This window comes from Macrobrachium nipponense, chromosome 28 (assembly GCF_015104395.2).
Source record: "Macrobrachium nipponense isolate FS-2020 chromosome 28, ASM1510439v2, whole genome shotgun sequence".
NCBI classification, from domain to species: Eukaryota; Metazoa; Arthropoda; class Malacostraca; order Decapoda; family Palaemonidae; genus Macrobrachium; species Macrobrachium nipponense.
Genome location: NC_087217.1, coordinates 14,505,273 through 14,528,090, shown reverse-complemented (window position 1 = coordinate 14,528,090; position 22,818 = coordinate 14,505,273). Strand labels below are relative to the sequence as shown.

General features: G+C 35.8%; 1 protein-coding gene across 5 annotated transcripts in view; it reads left to right on the top strand.

Annotated features, from left to right (window-relative positions):
- The window catches only part of LOC135201442 (uncharacterized), a 35,554-nt gene that overhangs the window by 7,349 nt on the left and 5,387 nt on the right, over positions 1 to 22,818 (top strand). For all 5 annotated transcript variants that reach the window (XM_064230382.1, XM_064230386.1, XM_064230385.1 and 2 more), the window contains exons 3-6: positions 13,868 to 14,055; positions 14,937 to 15,114; positions 20,486 to 20,618; positions 22,119 to 22,291. In XM_064230382.1, the coding sequence (XP_064086452.1) occupies positions 13,868 to 14,055; positions 14,937 to 15,114; positions 20,486 to 20,618; positions 22,119 to 22,291 (672 nt within the window). The remainder of the gene's footprint in view (positions 1 to 13,867; positions 14,056 to 14,936; positions 15,115 to 20,485; positions 20,619 to 22,118; positions 22,292 to 22,818) is intronic.

The following is a 22,818-nucleotide window of genomic DNA, read 5'->3' as shown; positions in this document are numbered from 1 at the left end:
GTTTTCATACATTGACCCAAGAACAAACACACATACATATGTATTAGCTGAAGCCACTGGGAAAATTTAAAAAGAAAAGACAGTGCTAAGTACTTTCGTGTACTTGACACATTTTCGGGCACAAAGATGTGTTAGATACACGAAAGTCTTTGGCACTCTTGTCTTGTCTTTTTTAAACTTTCCCGGTGGCTTCGGCTAATAAACAAAATCACGTGCTAACTTTTGTGATTTCTTAGTATACAATTTGTATATACTGGATATATTTCAAGAAATAAAAATTTCAAATCTACATGCGCATCAGTGACAATATTGTGTTATATACGCATAAAAGATTAGGCTAAATTTATACTGGCTGATTTTCTTTCATAGATATTTAAGAGCAATACAATAAAAACACTAATGGCATATAAAAAAAATTCTTATATTCCCAATTCCTTATCATTTATGTATGCAAAGTAAACATTTTGCACGCCGAAATATTGAACAATCGTTTTAGATGACACAAAGAATTTTTTTATTCACTTATTTGCAAGTTCAAATACTTGTTTATTAATTAACCATAAAGGTTTTATAAGAACGAATAAATGGGCACTTGGGATTAATTACATCTTATAATTAAGCCGAATACAAGATGAACTCCCTTTTCTAGGCCTATAGGTAATTTTGTTGTCAATACGTAATTTTGCTGTCAAATGCATGGAACCAATGGTTATTCAGCAACGGGACCAACGGCTTTACGTGACTTCCGAACCACGTCGAGAGTGAACTTCTATCACCAGAAATACACATATCTCTCACCTCAATGGAATGCCCGAGAATCGAACTCGCCGCCACCGAGGCGGTACGCCAACACCATACCGACCACGCCACTGAGGCGCTCAGAAGAGGTTAGAAGCCATAATACAGCTGGGAGCACTGATAGGCAGCAGGCTGGGAGCGATTCGTGGTCCTCAAATCTGAGTTGATCTGTGGCGTGTGTTTGAAAAAAGAAAGAAAAAAAACTTGAGCCCTGATCACAGTAAATGTGGAGTTAACAACCATCCGTAGTTCGCTAACCAAAGTATATTTAAATGAAAAAGGAGCTAAATCTCGTGATAGCGTAATAGAAAATACGATGAGATCATTTCAGTGGAATGTATGTCGGGGAGACTGGTTGATCCATTTTACAAACCTTAGTCGAGCATAAACAATCAGGAAGATATGGCTCCGAGAGTTCTGAGATTTTCGTATAAATATGGAACACTGGTCATAGTATAAATTGGAGTGGGGCCAAATTAGTTTGCAAGAGCAGTTGCCCGTGAAAGGATGATTTTGGTATCTGCCGTCATCATAAAATGACGATATGAATCTATCAGAGGACCATCGGAAATCCGACTTCACGAACTGTTTGATTTTAAAACTTTTCGAAAGCAATGGTCTAGCGGATCCACTCCCTAGATATGATCAGCAGAGTTGAAACTGATGAAGAAACAATCGGAATGACGTCTTGACCTCTCCCATCAAAGGATATGAAACCAAATAATCATCCCTTAAATCCGGCAAAAGTCTCTCTTCCACATTTTCTTTCTGAGGGTTGTCTTAGGGTGGCTAACGTACTTTGATACCAAAGGTTTCTTCATGAATTACATACACATACACACACACAGTATACATACATGCATATATATATATATATATATATACATATATATATATAAATATATATATATATATATATATATATATATATATAAAGTTCGAGCTATCAACAAAGCACAGACCTAAATGTAACCCTTCCTAGTTAGGACATTATTTTTTAATCCATCTTTTATACCAGATGTTAATTTTAATGTTCATAATAATGATATTAACGGTAAAAATAATAAGCACAGATTTGCTTGGTCGGAATATTTTAAAATCAATACAAACGTCTTTCGATGGCATGCAAAACTTTAGTTAATAACATTGATAATGATTATTAATTATGACCACATAAAATGAGTACGAGAGCGTATGAAGAAAAACGAAACAGACAACAGAAATAATGGTAACTGAAAAAAACTAACGATCAACATAGAGAAGGCCAGAAGCAACAGTAACAATATAAAACAGCGGCACAAAGAAACGTACTTTACATCCTTATACGTTCTGTTGTTAGATTAAAGTGGGTTAGTATGACAAAAATAACAATAAAAAGAACGTATATCATGGGGTCTGGTATAGCAATAATTACATTAGTGAAAAATGAAGGTAATTCAGACGGTGTGTTAACCCTGCATCACAACAGTTATTGAGTATCAGATATTCCAGGATCAGTTTTGTTTGACCTCTCTTGAGTTACCCTGTCGAGGTGAAGAGGACGACGATAAATATTTACTGTTTAGGAATTCTCTTTTAAAGGGGAGAATTTTCGTTTCAGTTTTTGATGCACCGGTTCCTTCGTCCTAGACTATGCCAACACGGGTCTCAGCCCAAAGCAACGGCTTTTGTCTTTTATTTTTAGAAATTATAATTTCTTTTAGATTTGAGAGATGCCGTGTTCTTTAGTTTGACAAGTTTTCAAAAAGTATCATCGGTTCAGAAAAATATAATATTATTGTACGCTAGCCATTTCGTTTTGGGCTAATGAAGGTTATAAATGCAAAAGACGATGATTTCTCTGAGAAATGTACAAATTTACGGGAAAGACACGTCACTTTCTACCATATAGAGTCAATAACAGTACTATACTATGCTGTGGTACTAAACACAACAGTAGTACATTGTTTACACACACATACGGGGTGTGTGTATATATATTATATATATATATATATATATATATATATATATATATATATATATATATATATATATATATATATATATATATATATATATATATATATATATATATATATATATATATAATCAGGGGGTAAGGGCGAACTCATCGCACATCACATTCTCATCCAGATTAAGGGCAGGAATTCAGAAGCAGAAGACACAGTATCCATTTATTCCAAGCTTTCGTGATTCATAATCACATCATCAGGGATATCTACAACAATAAAATACAATATATCAATATAAATATAAAATTAAAAGAGCTATATACAAAACTTTAATTTTAAAAGCGGACGAAGGAAACTGATAAAAACGAAATAAAAAGTAAAATTGTTAAGAGCAGAAAACATACGTGAACAAAGACGCACTTAGAAACAAAATAGTAAAATTCAAAACACATACTTAAATACAGACACACTTAAAAAAAAAATAAAAAAAATTGCTAATAATAAATGAATAAAATACTGGAGGTTAACCTACCATTACAGAGGATAAAGACGCACTAAGAACAAAACATACAAAAATTTTGAGAGAGGCAAAGAGTTAAGAAAGATACAAGGGAACAGCGGTTGTTTGGCAGTTCAGAGAAGGAACTCGTTGTTTAATATTTAATGTTTCGAGGATAAGTAGTTCTTGTGGGTTGTTTGTATAACCAATGATCTTAAAATCTTCATAGATGATTTCAGTTTTGCATTTAATTGTATGGCTACGTATATTAGAGGATTCCGGATTTGTCAATCGACATACTGGTCTGGGGTCTAATTTTTATAGCTTTTGTTTTATCAATTTTAAACTGAACTCTATCTACACTCTTATACATCGTGCATTATCTTTAACATCGGACTGGAACCTCTTTCACCAAGAAATTGTCTTCTTACAACAATACTTTACCAGTAATTGTTTCCCTACCCATGTTTTTCACACGATTCTCAAAAAACTTCTAAATAGAAAATTCTCCAATAGGCCAAAGTGTTTTGACGTTCCTAAACTCCCACTCTATGCAACATTTCCTTTCTTATATGAAGATAAATTTCGAAGGGATTTCTTGAAAACCGTCCAAAAATACATTGGGGCCATCAATCTAAAATTAATACCCAAGAACCCTAAAAATATTGGCTCTCTTTTCAGATTCAAGGATCGGCTACCGCCTTTGATGTCGTCTGGTGTTGTCTACGAGTACAACTGTCCTAAATGTAATTTGGGAAAATATATTGGATCACCAGCGGCGGTTCTCAGGGTGAGGGCCGATTCCCATAAGGGAATAAGTTATAGGACCGGATGTCGATTGACAAATCCGGAATCCTCTAATATACGTAGCCATACAATTAAATGCAAAACTGAAATCATCTATGAAGATTTTAAGATCATTGGTTATACAAACAACCCACAAGAACTACTTATCCTCGAAACATTAAATATTAAACAACGAGTTCCTTCTCAGAACTGCCAAACAACCGCTGTTCCCTTGTATCTTCTTAACTCTTTGCCTCTCTCAAAATTTTGTATGTTTTGTTCTTAGTGCGTCTTTATCCTCTGTAATGGTAGGTTAACCTCCAGTATTTTATTCATTTATTATTAGCAATTTTTTTTTATTTTTTTTTTAAGTGTGTCTGTATTTAAGTATGTGTTTTGAATTTTACTATTTTGTTTCTAAGTGCGTCTTTGTTCACGTATGTTTTCTGCTCTTAACAATTTTACTTTTATTTCGTTTTTATCAGTTTCCTTCGTCCGCTTTTAAAATTAAAGTTTTGTATATAGCTCTTTTAATTTTATATTTATATTGATATATTGTATTTTATTGTTGTAGATATCCCTGATGATGTGATTATGAATCACGAAAGCTTGGAATAAATGGATACTGTGTCTTCTGCTTCTGAATTCCTGCCCTTAATCTGGATGAGTATATATATATATATATATATTCCCAGACACATACATAACTATTGCTCTCATTCTTCACTATTATAGGTCTAAGACAAGACATAATAACTTAATCTAGGCCGAGCATTTTCAATGGAAAGCAATTACATAGCATCACTCAGAAAGCGGTGTCACGTTCCCTTAACAAACTGCATTTTGTTTAGCATTTTTCAGCTACTTTGACATTTCCCGGAGCATTGTTTGGCAAGACTTTTGAAAACAAGTTTAGCACACAAAAAAAAGAAAAAAAAAATTCCCCGCCGGACTCATCGTCTTGTAAATTGACCGACGACGAAGGCTAGCGAGTCATTTATCTCTTTCTATTCCAAGATATCGTAATAATACTTTGCGACAAATGTTAAATAAGGACTGCTATAAGAAAGTAATTTCGACGTACTTGATATAAAAACTTTTTAAACGGTAAAAAAAAAAAAAATAATCTGCCAAAACAATGGGTGTAGGCCTAGCGTTTTCTGGGCTAAGGTTCACTTCTTTGTTGTTAACCATCGTAAAGGCTATATTTTCCTTGGTACGATGATGATAACCTTTATCATAGAAAAATTATTCTTATATAGCTTATTCGAAATTAGGTAGCATTTCGAATACGGTTTAAATGATATAGTATCCTATCAAATGAGTAATTTGAGGGAACAGGCTAGCCTAGGCTACCTAACCTCATTTTCTTGTTACTGTATTACCATAAATGAGACATATCGTTTGTTAAAGACAAATTAAACCAAGATTTTCATACAAAAAAAATATTTTTTTCAATGGTTTTATAAGTCGACCTCAAATATTCTTGCTAAGCTGGACTCTTCGGAATTTCGTTGAGAAACCAAGTTTATCAAAATTAATTTTGTTAAAACAATTCTAACGGTGCTTCACTTATCTAAAACTAAAAAATGGATGACAGACAGAATTCCACAGGCCTACCTATAGCAAAAAATTCCTGACGAGTGATAAAATATCGCAGTTGTCCTTACGCATCACAGTAACATCATAGCTCTACCTACTACTACAGTACTACACTACAATTTTGATAAAAAGCAAGGTCTCTTTTGCTTTATATTATATGGCATATATAAAACTAATGATGTTCTAATTCCAAAATTGAAATCGCAATGCACTTACGTACGTGCCATAGTAATAGACTGAAAGCATAAATGCCAACAGAGAAAGCTTAGCTACCTATGTACTGCCAACAAGACTTATCTTGCTGGCTCAAAATATGGACATAATAATTATAAAATCCCATACGCTCTGCTTACCTTTGCAGTGTTATTCCATTTACCCTCGAAGAACTGTTGAGCCCATTTCTGTAATCATAAGTTGTACAACGTACCATTATGAAGAAAATGAACGCGAAACTACTCACAACACACACAACTACTGACACATTTCCGTGGCTCCCGGGATTTAAAGATGGCGGCTTTAAGGCTCTACGATTGTAAGCAGCGCCGCCCTGGTGGCGATACAAAGTTCAGTTGCACAATGTACAGATAACATTAGATCTCCAATTATATTATTGTTGAGCCTCGAAGCTTTTCACCCAGCGTAACAGCGTATATGCCAACAAGCAGAATAACAGTATTATAGAATTACTGACTGAACGGTGCACACGTTTGTATGCAACCCGCCAAAGTTCAGTTAAAATGCTGACGGGGAGCTTTCACAGTACAGAATGATTGCATGTAAAAATAAGAAGGAATGAAGGTAAAAACCAATACAAGAGCGTAGTACAGGCAACAAAAGTATTAAATCAATAACTATTGGTAAAATTCGTGAGAATAGCTCACCATGCCATATACACTGTATGCCAAGTCTAACGGTTTTCCTATCCTATCATGACATGATAGTAGAACCTTCAAACTTATTGGCCGTAGATTTATGATTATTTTTAAGGTGACTACCTTACCTATGAACTAATTCAATATTTGAAATTCACTTTGATTTACAGGTTTGTTATATTTGTATAGCGATACCCTTTCACTGGGAGTTTTCAAAAACTTCAGGTGAAGTGGTCTAGTAGATTATGAATTACTCTCTTATCAAATTTGAACGATCCTGGCCTTGTTAGCCATACATGGTAATTTGTTTTTCGGATTATTCATTCTTTTTTTTTAATAGAGTAATTTATTTATTGTGAATGAAGTTTTCGCAATCTAGCCTGGTACGCCTTGAGATGACAGGAATCCCCGTTGTTTTTCCTTTATTCCTCATAACTTATACGATAAACGAGCTTTAAGCCTCGTGATGAACCTCCTGTTTATAGTAAAAAAATATTTGTTTACTCGTACGTTTACGCTCTAAGAAATATGGGACTAGCTCCTAAAAGTACCATTTGTTACGCGGTTTGGGGCTAGGAATTGAAGGTAGACAGATTTAAATCATTAATATTATCATCATTTCCATAATAGCAGTTACTATTTGGTTGTCATTGACATTACCATTGTCGTTCTTTGCGGCTGGCGGTGTTTCTTCTCTAGCGCTGTACAGGAATTGACGCAGTATCTTTCGAGAGTGATTTTATGACACGCTCGTGGTAATGTTTACTCTTCTCTTTTGCTTGTTTGTTTGTGGAAGGCTCGAAGACGCGCAAGGTGCCCGTGCCGTGGCTTTCGGAATAAAAGGTTACTGAGAGAAAGGAGAGAAAGAAAGTGAAAATTGCTTATGAATATCTGATGAATGATTCCAGACCAATGGGTTTTAGGGTTACTTCATCAAAGCCTTTAAATATATATATATATATATATATATATATATATATATATATATATATATATATATGTGTGTGTGTGTGTGTGTGTGTGTGTGTGTGTGTGTGTGTGTGTGCAAGCAGGCGCGCGTGTATGTATGTAGTACTATGCATGAATCTATCGACAGACCACTGATCACCTTTGCATTTTAGCTACTCTCTCTCAGTCCCATTCCCTCTTTCTCACATTGCTCGCTCCCCTGTTACAGCCCCACTACAGGTGACTGACCACCTGGTCGCAGGTTTAAGGGATTAGTCCCAGATTGTTACGTCCGCGACATATATATCGAACTTTAAACCTTTCGTTAGAGAGACAAGTGAGTTTCCTATTTTATCACCAGTACTACAGAGGGAGAGTGGAGACCAACTGCTCTCTCTTTCTCTCTCACCCTCTCCGTCTCTCTCCCGTGAGTCAGGTCTGTCAAACAACGAAGAATTGATAAACGGTAACGAATAACGTAACCTCTATTCTCAGCATATTTTACTTGCTGTTTGCTAAGAATACTACTCTTGAATAAAGCTCGCATTTGACTGGAAGATGACGGTGTTTGGGTAGAAGAGGTATATTGCAATGCAGTAACAAAATGCATGTTTTAAACACGCACACACACCTATACACATGTGGTATCACCCTCACCTCACGACCGAGAGTATCGAGTTCGATCCCCAGGCGATGGTGGAAGGAATCTAGGAGCATTCCCTGAAAAAATTTATTGTGCTTCTGTAAATCTGCTTTTAATGATTTTGGAAACAGCCATAGTAACTCGGGGCTAGAGTGAAGAAAACATGGGACTCCAATAGCGGCCACCAAATGTACAGTACTTCTTGTCATTCCGATATATTCTAGTCTTAGAATAATAAAGGAAGGCGGATAGGTTGTTTGCCCTGCCGCTAAAGTAGAGGCCATGATCTATGAAGGTTTTGGCGGGTAAAACTTCATCTGAGATTTACGCTCCTATTTGCGTCATATCTTATGTCACACGTTTGGCATCCCTCCGTAGTTTTACACACCGAAAATAGCCTTGACTAAAAACAAACCTTTTAGAAAAGAAAGCCGGCCTAATATGCGCATGCCATTAGGAAAACACGGAAGTTTTGAAACCCACAACTGCGTTAGGCCGAGTTTTGCCTTAAGGCCCTGAAAAGACAGAAAATAAAGCTGGCTGTAGGATTTATTATTTTGTTAATGCTATATTTATCTTCTTTTTATTAAAAAAAGCACTCACATTTCAATTTCTCAGTAATCTAAAGCAGGAATCTCTCCTAGAGGCCCGTCTCCCGTACGGTCCAACTTCGGAGTTAAAATCAACATAAACAATAACAAACTCTTTCAGCACCAGTGATAATTTCGTTGCTTAGTTTTCTCCTCTTGGTCGTAGCCTTCGTCTTTATTACCATGGCCGTTGATGGCTTTTCCAAGTCGTTAGATTTCCCTCTTTTAATGGAGAGAAATAAACAGTCCATGATATATCCAGCCCTCTGAAAACAGTGGAAAGTACTCAGGTAGTGTTCGCTAATGGATAGTCGGTTACCGTACATTCAGTGTATTTACTCTTCTACCGACGCACTGTAAGCAAGAATATGATTTAATATTCGACTCGCCATCTCTGTTAGTAGGCAGGGTCCGGAGGTCCACAACAGAGCTCCTAATCCTTTTCGCATTTAGCTGTGCTTACGGGCCACTTTTGGATTAAAACCCTCGATGGCAGTTACATTTGTCTTGTTTATCTCTGAAGCCAGCCTTATTAAGAGAAACTGCCTATACTCTTTTTTTCCATCTGTCCATCCACCTGTGATGTTTCTGTAACACTGCGTCCCGGCTTTAAATAGATACGCTATGTGTAAGTTTTAGGTAAATAAAAGGATATTTGGGTGTACATTTGCAACTGAAAAGTGTTTTAATAATTTACTGTATGCGAATTACACCGTTAATATTCGAAATAGGATATTGTTATTATTGTTGAATGTAAGCTGAATGAAACTATCTAAAGCCCGGGACGCAGTGTTACCATACGCAAACACCACAGGCGGATGGACAGATGGAAAAAAAAAACGAGTATAGTGAGTAGTGACTTTATATCTTTGTTACACACACACACACACACACACACACACACACATATATATATATATATATATATATATATATATATATATATATATATATATATATTTAAAATAGACAATCATAGATACCTATTCAAAACCTCATAACTCTCTCTCTCTCTCTCTCGTCAGTCTGCTCTCTATCTCGTCTTCTCTCCTCTCTCCTCTCTCTCAACCACAACAACCGTAGTCCGTACCCTAACAGTTTACAACTCTGGGGGGCCCATTACCATACATCCCTCCTGCCATTAATATTCCCAAAGATACACTTCAACAAAGAATGGCAAGTGTTAAGTCACAAGTGTAAAGTCGTACTTAAGCGGTAACGCTGCGTGGTACCCTAACCGTGACGAAAACGGTACCATCCTTTCTTTCCGAAGTAAGCGTATATGAAAGGGAATGTCATCTATAATACTAAATATCATCATAATTACGTGTGTTACGCTTTCGTTATATGTGGGAAATTATTGTTTCATGTGGAACGTACGAAAAGACGCCAATGAACACTTGCAGAGCAAACTTCCACCTTACAGAATGTCCATATTTGAAAAAGAAGCCGATTACAGCAAAAGTGATGTGAATAATAGCATTGTTGTTCAAAGTAGATATTTTTATCTCTGGAGTTCATGGCAAGCATGCACTTCAAAAGAGCAATATCTCCGGCATTTGTTATGTCAACACAGGACGAAAATGAATGGGGGTTTATAATACCGTTGAGGTATTTTATGGGTAATAAAACCCGCTTGTCTCCTCAGGGGGTTATTCAGAAGTTGCGTCGTCTCAAACAAATTAACGGCAGAAGAAGAAGGGACGAGCTTTTACAGCGTATCATTCTGGGGAGTCAGATCTTCCTGTACAGAAGCCAATGGCCAATATAAGAAAACATGCTAAAGTAACTCATAATCAACGGAAATGAGCAGGTATAAGTCTTCGTCCCATTTGATAATCGGTGCATACATTTTATTATTCTAAAAATGAAACATTTACATGAAACAGGCCTTAAAAGTCTTCTTCTCTTAATGCAAGCTTCCACAAAATAGAAAATAATAAGTCCCACTGCCTTGTTGAGAAGGACTTGATACATTTTGAGAGTGACAACGTGACGCCTCAAAAGAATCACAAGAATACATTATGCCTACTGTCGTTGAACGCTCTCTCTCTCTCTCCTCTCTCTCTCTCTCTCTCTCTCTCTCTCTCTCTGCTTTTGCACCCCTTGATTCCTTAGTGGCGTTAACGTTCAGAAAGCAAGAGGGTGAGTTCGAAACAGGTATGGATGACGCAGTGCGCCTAGGTGGGTTCGACGCAAGTCTGTCATATACTATATATATATATATATATATATATATATATATATATATATATATATATATATATATATATATATATGTGTGTGTGTGTGTGTGTGTGTGTGTGTGTGTATTTCGTGAGTGCATGCACATATTAAGTGGTTATAATAAAAAACAGCTTTCCTCGAAATAAAGGCAAGACAGTGAGTGAGGAAATTCGAATGAATAAAGTTGAGAAAAATGGATGGGCTGAAAAAGTGTTCACTCAGCATCTGCGTAAGATCAAGTGAAATATTGCAAGGAAACGTAGTCAGGAAATGGCCAGCAGCCAAGAAGCCTGACTCTGCAATCTGCAATGGAAGATAATAGACTTTTGAGGATGGCTGCTTTAGCTTTTCCTGCATTATTATTTTTATTTGTTTATTTATTTTTGTATTATCATCATCGTCGTTGTTGCTGTTGTAGTGTGCTGGGCATTTTAAACAGTACATTGTACATATGAAATTGAATATATATATATATATATATATATATATATATATATATATATATATATATATATATATAGTAAGACTGAGTACTTTATGTCTTTCTTTGCACAAGAACTTATGGTTTGTTAATATCCAACCGTACGTCTCCCGTCACAAATGGGGCCAATGGTTAACTATTTTCGTAAATCAACGTACTTGCAGCATATCAAATACAACTGGTTGCCCCGAATTTCCTTGATTAAGATTTTGTAATATATAAACGCGACGTCTATCAACTGTATGTAGTAGAATACTTTAACTTAATAAACAATATATGTATCTACATATAAATATGTATGTATCTACATGTTTAAATACATATATTATGTATATATATATATATATATATATATATATATATACATATATACATACATGCATATATATACACACACACACACACACACACATATATATATATATATATATATATATATATATATATATATATATATATATATATATATATATATATATATATATATATATATCGACAACATACCGTTGAGCTGAGAGGGGCGGGGATTCCCCCTCCTTTCAGGTGGCATAGCAACACCCGTTAGGACACCTCTTCCCATATTTACACGAGTCATGAATTCAGTTACGTTAAATGGGAAATATCGAGACAGGGGAGAAACTGAACAAACAGATCTGCAATAACAATTTTAGAAACCTTACTTGGAAAACAGTTATGGTGAATGTGTGTGTGTACGTATTTGTGCATATATATATAATATATATATATATATATATATATATATATAGATATATATAGAGAAGCGAGAGAGAGAGAGAAGGAGAGAGAATATTTCGTTGGCTTTCATATCATTCACGTTTTCACCTAGTAAAATAAAATAAGAGGGAGCATTTGCTTTGCTTTTATAATTATTTTTACGAACGTTTTTGGCGTTTTCATATAGCGAGTCAGTAATATATTAAAGAGAGAGATGGAGAGAGAGCTTTCCTTCACATTTTTATCATAATCTTCATATTTGCAAACAGCAGTATATGGCAGCTGGGCAGATAGCTACAGCATTTTGTGTTTCATCATTATCGTATAATTTTATGTATCTTCCGGAATAATTGGGAGAGAGAACAGGATATTTGCAATCATTTACTGTCCTGCAAACGCATCAGTGTTTCTCTCAAGTTCTCCCATTAAAGCATTTGTTAACAAGTTTTCCCCTATATCCTTCACACGACTTTCGCATAAGCTATTTATATGAGCTGGATACATCACCAGTTCTAAGTTGTGATTGGCTGAAGGCCAAAGAGAACTAGTCATGTCCCGAATCTCTCTCTCTCTCTCTCTCTCTCTCTCTCTCTCTCTCTGAGGAATAAGACGGCTTAAATGCTATAAAGGCAGATGCATTTCTCATGCTTTCTCTATTTCATAGAATTTCATTGTGATAAAGACTATTCAAACGATGATAGTTTACAAAATCTCTCTCTCTCTCTCTCTCTCATTTTTAGTTGTACTTAAAAAAGTTGAATCATTGCTATGAATATTTAACAAAAGAAGAAAAGTTGAGGTTCTTCTCAACCCTTTTCAACTTTCCTTGACATTAGTTATCGTTTCATGTGACTATATTTGTCATTTCTGAGCAGCTTTAAGTTTTAAGTATAAATTAAAACCAGGAAGATGAAGCAATGAATTTTACCTAAAGCGTACACTTTCGTATAGGTAAGTGGGAGTAAGTATAACTGATGGTGTTGAGATGAATAAAGGGGTGCGTCACAGAACGGGTGACTCTAGGTTGAAATGTGCGTGAAAAAGACAGGTAGTGACAAAGGAAATCAAGATCGAAATGTTTAAAGGCATTGCTGAGCTCACTCTCCTTTATGGAAGTGAAGTGTGGTTGCTGAGTGTGAATGAACGAAAAGGGCTGAAGCTGTTTAGATGAACTGATTTGGTAGTTTATGGACATAGAAGAGTGGAAATGGAGAAAATGCCAAGATACGAAGGTGAAGAAGGTTAATATAGGGCGTTTTGAGATGGTTTGTTGATGTGGAAAGAGTGGAAATGAAAAGAGTGTATGGTTCGGTTAGGCGGGGGAGGGGAGGTGTGGAGAGGGCAAAGACCTGGAAAGTGCTGGACAGAAGGTGCGAAAGAGGAACTGGAAAAGAATGGCACATATCCAGGAAACGTCAAAGTACATACAAGAAAGTGTGTGTGATCAAAATTCTTTGTAGGCGCATGAAATGGTTCATGTTTTAGAAGTTCATTCATGATTGAGTAGTTAAAGTATGAATGTGGCAGTGACTAGTGTTGTAACTTCCCTGTGGATATACCACATAATTCAATATCAGGTATTTAACTGATTTTATTTCTGTGTGGTTATGGTCAGACATCAATCACGGACAAAAATACAAAACTTACAGTTATATAACCGAGCTAAATACTGACGACTCTTGACCCTCCTATCTTTTCTGACAATTCATTTGCCTTATGATTTACTCCGAAGGAATCGCCCAAGGACTCCAGGTCGATGATGAGCTTTTGATCGAAGTTGTCGAGAACGGAACGGTCGACGCTGTCGAGTTCGACTGTCCCTACACGATCGAGGAGGAGGACCTCGGCCTCGCCGTCAAATGGTTCTTCAGAGACAACCCCGTGCCCCTCTACCAGTGGATCGCTGGACACGGACCTTCGGTGGGTATCACTATGAGATAAGGTATAATTCACCTGAGACGCAAAATCAACATTTTAGATACATTAACGAAAAAAAAATATAGAAACCAATCAGGCTCTCAGCAGTTCAATAATGTTTTTGTCGTTTTTTTATTGCTGGTCTCTTTTTCTCATAATAATGACAAATAAAATAATAACTAGAACTGGTGAGTGGACCCAACTCTCAATTATTGCACTCCTTCTTATGGTTAATAATTCTGAGTGTATATCTGTTAGAGTAAAATAACTCGTCTGTGGTTTCTGTGCAAATCTGTAAGTGTCAATTTTATGGTCAGTGTCTTGACAGCTGATGGCAACAAGATAGTACCCCACAATCTGTTGAAGTGAGTGTCACTACTGTGCCTTAAGAGATAGTTTGTGATCGTGACGATACCGCTACAAAGGTTCTGTAGTAGATAATAGGTTTGACGACGCTGTTTGATGCTTTATACATAAGTAAAGCTACACTGTTGCTTTAATTGTGAATGAAGTCGGTGTATCGACGCCACTATCCATCGTGTTCTGTGTCAGTCTGTAAGGAGCCTAAGTGTTCCGTTTCAATCAGTTAATACTTTATGTGATCTGTGTTGGCGCATAAGGGAAACTACACTATTCAGTACGTTCATCTATAAAAACAAATATAATCTATAAAAACAAATATAATATTATATGTGTTAATTCTTGATAAGTGTGACTACAATGTTGGGTCTTAATCTGTGAGATGACCTGCACTGCTGTGTGAATACATTGATCATAATAATGCTTTTCTTTTATGGCAACAGCACAGTCCTGTGTGGTCTGTCAATCTGCGGATGCCATTTCACTGTGCTTTTATAATTCACTTCTGTTTTTCTTTCGGGCAGCACCTGGGCTTGTTCTCCGACCGTATTGACCTCGCATACGAGTCATCTGATGACCCGGACCATAAGCACAGCGGCCTTCGACTTCTGAATCCGACGACAGACATGTCTGGGGACTACAGATGCCAAGCGTCCACTTTCGACGTCGAGTTGGAAATTCCCAGGAAGCTTGTGGTTTACAGTAAGTTTATCTCGATGCCATTTGAACGAGGGATGCTGGAATATGGTTTACATTTATCTTCATTTTTTATTTTCCTTTCAGTGACATTTTTAGGGCTGGGTTTATTTATGACTTCGCTTTCTCTTCGTAGCTTTAACGTTGTTCCATAAATCCTAACATTCAATGAATCGTCGTCTTCCTTTTAGTTGAAAATAGAATGGAACATCGATGATGTTCATTGTTAAATACTACTTTCGATGAAATTTTTTTATACACTGATTATACTTTTTAACTGTAAATGGAGATCACCATCAGTAATTTCCTGCTATACAATTTCATTCAATTATTTTCATTAATAGCTTGCAAACGGAAATTGAAAGCAAATTATATATATACATATATATATGTATATATATATATATTATATATATATATATATATATATATATATATATATATATATATATATATATATATATATATTATATATATATATATATATATAAAGAATATTTTGTAATCCTGCTATATTTGGTTTCTAGTATTTTACTGCATTTTTTCCGTCCATGCACTTGTTCTACATAGGATATCATTCACTTGTACATTTTAAACAGAAACTATCTAAATAAATAAATCCTTTGAGAGTTAATGTATGAATTACATTTCATGGGGAAAAATGGGCGAACCCATCTGCTTTATTTGGGGTAACTTACTAGATAAATTCGGCCAGGCAGGCAAGATTAAAACTGTTAGCTTTCTGGCCTCATTTACGCATTGCCTACCGCACACACCTCTTTAGGTTTGCTGCAAGTTTCAGAAGTGCCTGATATTCTACGAGACAGAGACGTTAATCTTATTACAAGTCACCTTCATTAATAAGTTACCAACGGATATTGAGCGCAATTAATAAATAAAAAGATAATCGACGTTGCATTCCTGCTATGTTTGGTTTTTAATGTTTTATTACAGAGTTAGTCCTAAAATTACTTATGATTACGGAATAACCGGAGGACTATTTCCACAATTCATACAAATGGATTATAGAAAATTTATGGGTGAAAATACATTCGTGTTCAAATAAACCTGCCATGATATATGCGAGCAACAATTAAACATTCCACATGCACATTTATGTTGCCGGATGTTGCACTACTTTTCTCCAAAGTGCACATTCCGGCTGCACTGGTGGAGATAAAGTTTGAAGTGCAACTTATGAATCTCAGAAGATGCTCTCCCGATATCTACTTCAGAAGTTGAGTGTGTTATCGGACAAGAATGATTCTTTCTCTGCATCTTTTCCCACTTCAGTGTCGGGGTCGATGTTTCTGACAGCTTTCCTCTGCCTGGCTCGGTCAAACACACCGTCCTCTGACAATTGTTTGTCTCGCTTTATCTGACAGGAATTATTATTGGGACCTTATGTTAAAACAGCTGTTCGACTGAAAGTGGAAAAAATGAGCTTTAACGTGAATTGTTTATATCCACATCTAAATATCTCCTATCAGAGCTTTACGCTCCTTTCCATTCAATGATGCATAGCCCGTGATAAAGGAAGGCTGGGAAACTGAACAAATGACAATATTGATCACTAATTGCATTACAGGATAGTCTGACGAGAATTTAACTCTTTAACACACGAGTAAAAGAACTCTGATACAAACACACACACACATACTCCCACAGTGCAAGTGTTTTTAAATATACGAACACACACTCACATGCATTCTCTCTGTTTCCCATAACTCATACGCTATTATGCACATACACAGACATCCTTATATATATATATATATATATATATATATATATATATATATATATATATATATATATACATACACACACATAGATTTATATGTATATGTATCTATGTATATCTATGCGAATACCTACGCCCACTCATACATTCGGCATGCATTCACAGGAGCAAAAATAAGCACATTTGCATGAACACATATTAATTATTGCATATATCATATCTTAGGGAGGAATTTTTTTTATTTAAAGGGCCTTCAATGCCAAGCTATCGCTTCGTTCCGAGTTAATCCTCAATTCTTATCCGTTCACTTGTGTCCTTGGGGGACTGGGTTGCCCTCCCCATCGGCCTCTGCATTTAAGAAGAATGGCAGAAATCGCATTACGTGACAGAGATGCCTTTAAGTCAAAAGCCACTTTGCCTTCGGTATCTCCACCCTCAGGAGGGAACCAGAAGATAGGGCGCCGCCCTGGGCTCTGTCATTGGCGATAGAGGACTATCCTTAAGTGCTGCTAAAGACTCGACTCTTGTTCTTGCGCATTAGGGAGCGAATGACTTGCAAGGAGGCTCATTAACATAGATGATCAACGCTTTAAAAAAAATTTCTTTTTAGTACTATTATGAGTGCTGCTTTATTTTAAAAATTTTCTTTTAAATTCCGCTTTATCCTTTATCGGCTATGTTCGTTTATTTTTAATTATTTTTATTGAATTGAATTGAATATAGAATTTAGGCCAAAGGCCAAGCACTAGGACCTACGAGGTCATTCAGCGCTGAAACGGAAATCGACAGTAAAAATTTTGAAAGGTGTAACAGGAGGAAAACCTCGCAGTTGCACTATGAATCAATTGTTAGAAGAGGGTGGAGAGTAAGATGGAAGAAAGAGAATATGAAAGGAGGTACAGCAAAAGGAACAAAGGGATGTTGGAGCTAGGGGCAGAAGACACGCTGCAAAGAACCTTAATTAAGTAACGCATGCTGTGTACTGACGGCCCTACCTCTCTACGGGGATTTATTTTTATTACAGCTTCATTTTCATTGTCTATTTCATTCAGTCTCATTTAAACTGACTTTTAAAAGTTGATTGTTTCATTATACTTACTTAATCTTTTTCATATCATCGTTTTTTCCTGAGTAGTTTACCTATATGTTTGTAGGACTGTTCAAAGACTCTTGGCTTTGATGCGTCCGTATGGTACTACAGTGCCGCTAACTCCAGGCTACTATATAGCTTACTACAGGTTTCAGCCAACACTTGATATTCCGTGGGACATAAACGTAAACACTTTGGTCAACCCTTTCATTTATCCGACTTGGGACAGACATGGGTAAATAAACGCTCATAGCCAAGTTTATTTGTTTATAAATCATTCCCCTAAGTATAGGCCTACTTAACTCCTAAGCCCTGTCTTCATTAAGAAAACAAACTGTTACCATCGGCAAACTTCCCGCCTTTCGGTGGAGCCGCGGATCGATCCTTTTTTTTCTCGGTGTTTCCTCTGTTTTTCTTTTACTAGTTTGTTCTATTTTATCCGTAAGGAGCCAAACCGATTGATTTTTAAAAATCTATTTGTATTTCAATAAAGCGACCACTTTTTATTTTCATTGCTACCTTTCATTTATATTTTTCTACCTTTCCGTTTTCAATTTTACCTTTCATTTTTATTTCTGCCTTCCATTTTATTTCTCATATTTTCATTTATTTAATCTTAATTTTAAAATGATTTCATAATTCTTTATTCAATTTCGTATATATTGCAATTGCTAAGGTCATCAAAATAAAGAAACGACAAAGAAAAAGATTCTTATTAAAGAGTCAAAAAACAATTACAACAATAACATACTTATTAGATATAATCTTTTATGAAAGGAAAAGATATGAAAACATACAACAACACAGATATCATTGAATGGAATGATGGCCTCCATCGAACATCACTGCTTATGGAGTGAGCTCAAGTTACGGCTTCGAACCCACCTCTCCTCCTCTCTCCTCGTCCACCTCACCTAACCAGCGCCACATTTTTTGACACTTGGAAAAAAAATCTTGGCCCTAGGCACTTTCTTCTAATGTCTCAACGTAATTATTATGTAAAATAATGGCTTGATATCTATATCTAAGGATATGAAGCTTCTAGTGTCGATGGCTTCCTATTGAAAATAAAAATGTTCCTTAAGTTTATATTTTATCATAAAATCCCCTTTTTCAATCTTCCTGTTTCATGTATAGCATCTGTTTTTTTTTCAGCTTTGGTTTTTATTTTATTTTCACGTAAAACTTTTTACATCTTTAGTTTGTTTCATACGAATGTACGAATACTTCTGATAATAAAGATATAATGTGTCTTTATTGCAAGCACTATACCGGCACCCACATCAGGGTAATTGCTCCCATTTACAGCCTAAGTGCCAGCCGTAACTTCTGGTAGTTTACATAATAGACAAATATAGCAATTCTTAATGTTTTGTGATTATCTTCACACACGCATACAAAAACACGCGCAAGCACGCACGAGCATGTAACAAGGTTTTTCTTGATTTAATATCAGGTTCAAACTTGCAGAATCTCTCTCTCTCTCTCTCTCTCTCTCTCTCTCTCTCTCTCTCTCTCCGCATATGCTAGGTAAAAATAAGTTGGCGGCATTCCTATAGCAGTAGATTGAGGGGAGCAAAACGGCTGCTTTACTTTTGTAAGATAGTGTTTGTGATAAGAGCAACGATGGAAATTATCTCTCTCTCTCTCTCTCTCTCTCTCTCTCTCTCTCTCTCTCTCTCTCTCTCTCTCTCTCTCTCTCATACACATTTTCGGAATCTATTCGCACACTTTATCTCTGTTACTAGCTCTGCATGAAGTATTCTCTCTCTCTCTCTCTCTCTCTCTCTCTCTCTCTCTCTCTCTCTCTCTCTCTCTCTCAATATATAAGCAAAGTTAACAGTAACCAAATAGATATGAAGTCATAGAGGTAATAATAAACTCTTAAGCTGAATATGTATTAATGAAGGAATTAAATTGTTGAAAACTGGAAGCAATTTCTATTTTTCGTAATAATAAAAGATCTTACGTAAGTCTAGTATGATCTGTAGTGCTATTTGGGCATGAATTATGATGCGACAACGAAACTAAATCTAGAATATTTTAAGGAATATTAGAATCATGCTTTAAGAAAGGAGATAAGTACCGCTGGTCGTATACCTGACAGCTCTGCTACTAATAAGGGCCCGTACCCCTGCCTGTCACTAACAAATGTACGTAGGTGAGTTATATATATATATATATATATATATATATATATATATATATATATGTGTGTGTGTGTGTTATATATATATATATATATATATATATTATATTCATTAATATGTGTGTGTGTATTTATCTAATACAATATCTATTCGGGACGATTGGTAGTATGGATATATTGACGTATGATATATATATCAATATATATATATATATAATTAGCTTTATACATTTATATATATATCCATGTGTGTGTGCGTGTTTGTATGCACCTCTATGCATTCTTATGCGAAAGAGTACATACATACTCAACAGTGGTGGTGTATGTACCAATATGTCAGTATGCAATGCATGCTTTATTACCAACCATGCTGACACGCAACCCCACTCCACAGGCAAACCGTCGAACGTCGAAATCTGGACCAAAGAGGAAGGAGAAGACAGCGTCCGCGTCTTCTGCAAAGTCAGGGACATCTATCCCGAACCCGAAGTCACTTTTCACATGATGTCTGAGGATGAGAACGACAGGTTAGTTCAGGCTCGGAATTCTCTCCCTTCTTCTACTCCCCTTCTGGTTGTACATGTAAAGTTTCTTTGTTGCCTTAACAAAAAGATGTTTCCAATTTTCATGAAACCCCTTTAGATACATATACATACATGTATTCTATATAATATATATATAGATATATATATTATATATATATATGAGATATAGATACACATGTATATTATATATATATATATAATATATATAGAATATCTATATATATAACATATATATAACTATATATATTCTTACTACTAACAGGCAACTACCTACCGTCGTTCTGTAGCAGAATCTCTCTAGGCATTAGCTGAAACTCAAGCTAGGCTGAAATGAATTCCCGTAGATACAAAAATATACTTTTTATTTCCCAAATTAGCTAACATTAAAATGGAACAAATTAATTAATAAAATGGAATAAAATGAATTACCTCTGACCCAAAAAAACCCATTAAGCTATCGTTTTCTTCTCCAAATTAGGTTTAAGTAAGTAGCCCCTGTAATCTCACTATGTCCGACTAACCACACCATTTTAATAAGTCAATAACGTCTTAGAGAATCCATTTTTCTGTATGGTGACATTGAACCCATCTGAAATAAAGAGACCACAATTATTATACCACTTTACCCATGAAAGTTAATCAGAAAGAATGTGTACCGCACCACACTTCTCTTTCTCCCACATATTTATTATCACTTCAAAGGTTAACATTTTTCAAAGTTCTTTCTTACATTACCTTATTCGATGGGTCTGCAACACCTCCCAATATCTCTCAACACCCCTTCCAGGCGTGTTCTGCACCCTGTCATAAGTAATCAATGAGTCCCCTCCCTTATCCTTATTTCTCATAACCAAAGCCATATATCGTTTGCTACGAACACACATGCAGACATGCCCTGCATGGCACCCAGCAAACACGGCTGCTCCACGTCCGAGGTATGTGATTTCCGAGGCGTCACCGACCTCAAATTGCATTGGTCATCTTTCCCGGCTGTTTTTTTCATTTCAGCAATCTTCGAGGAATCCAGCGCTAGTCTCTAAACGACCTGTCTCTAACCGGAAAGAGCTGAGATTAACAATTCACTACCATGCCTTTTTGATATATATATATATATATAATATATATATATATATATATATATATATATATATATTTATATATAATTTCCGATGTAGAATCAATTGGATATTAAACGACAGATGCAGCTTAATGCTTGTATATAAATGACAGAGATGTGATAGAAATTTATATATATATATATATATATATATATATATATATATATATATATGTGTGTGTGTGTGTGTGTGTGTGTGTGTGTGTATATATATATATATATATATATATATATATATATATATATATATATATATATATATATATATATTCAATCACATTTATACTTCTGTTCACTTCAAATTGAATGTTAATCTACTCTATTTAATTCCTATGTCCTTCTATTAACAACGCATTCCATGCCAGGGCTAAACTCGAGGGCGTGGACGTCGTCAAGTCCTGGGACGACAACCTGTACCACGCGATGGTCGAGGTCCTGGTGAAGGAGGAGGAGTTGGACGGGCCCACCCACTTCGAGTGCGAGGTCACCATTCCTCACACCGAGGTCTTCGTCACCAATAAAACTCATTACGAGCCGAGTGAGTCGTTAGTTGGTATTTTTTTTACTGTGAGGGAGGAAACGGATGTGTTGTTGGTGAGGTTTATGATTTTTGCTGTTGGTGAGGCTTCTATCTTTCACTGTGAGGGAGAGAACGAATGTGCTGTTGGTAAGGGTTTTATTTTTTTCTATTGGTGAGGCTTCTTTAATTTTTTACTGTGAGGGAGAGAACGAATGTGCTGTTGGTGAAGTTTCTATTTTTTACTGTGATGGAAAGAACGGATTTGATGTTGGTGGGGCTTCTATTTTTACTGTGAAGGAGCGGATTTACTGTTGGTCAGCCTTCTATTTTCTTACTGTGAGGGAGAGAACAGATGTGCTGTTAGTGAGGCTTCTATGCAATTATACAGGCTAGAAGGCGCAGAATTAAATCAGTTTTTAATTGGGGAGGTTACAGATGAGCCGCTAGTGAGGTTTCGTCGTTATCTTTCTAATTAAACTGAGAAACATTATTCCATTTTGTAGTGGTCAGGGAAGATGAGGTTTCTGGTCAGTTATACGTATCAA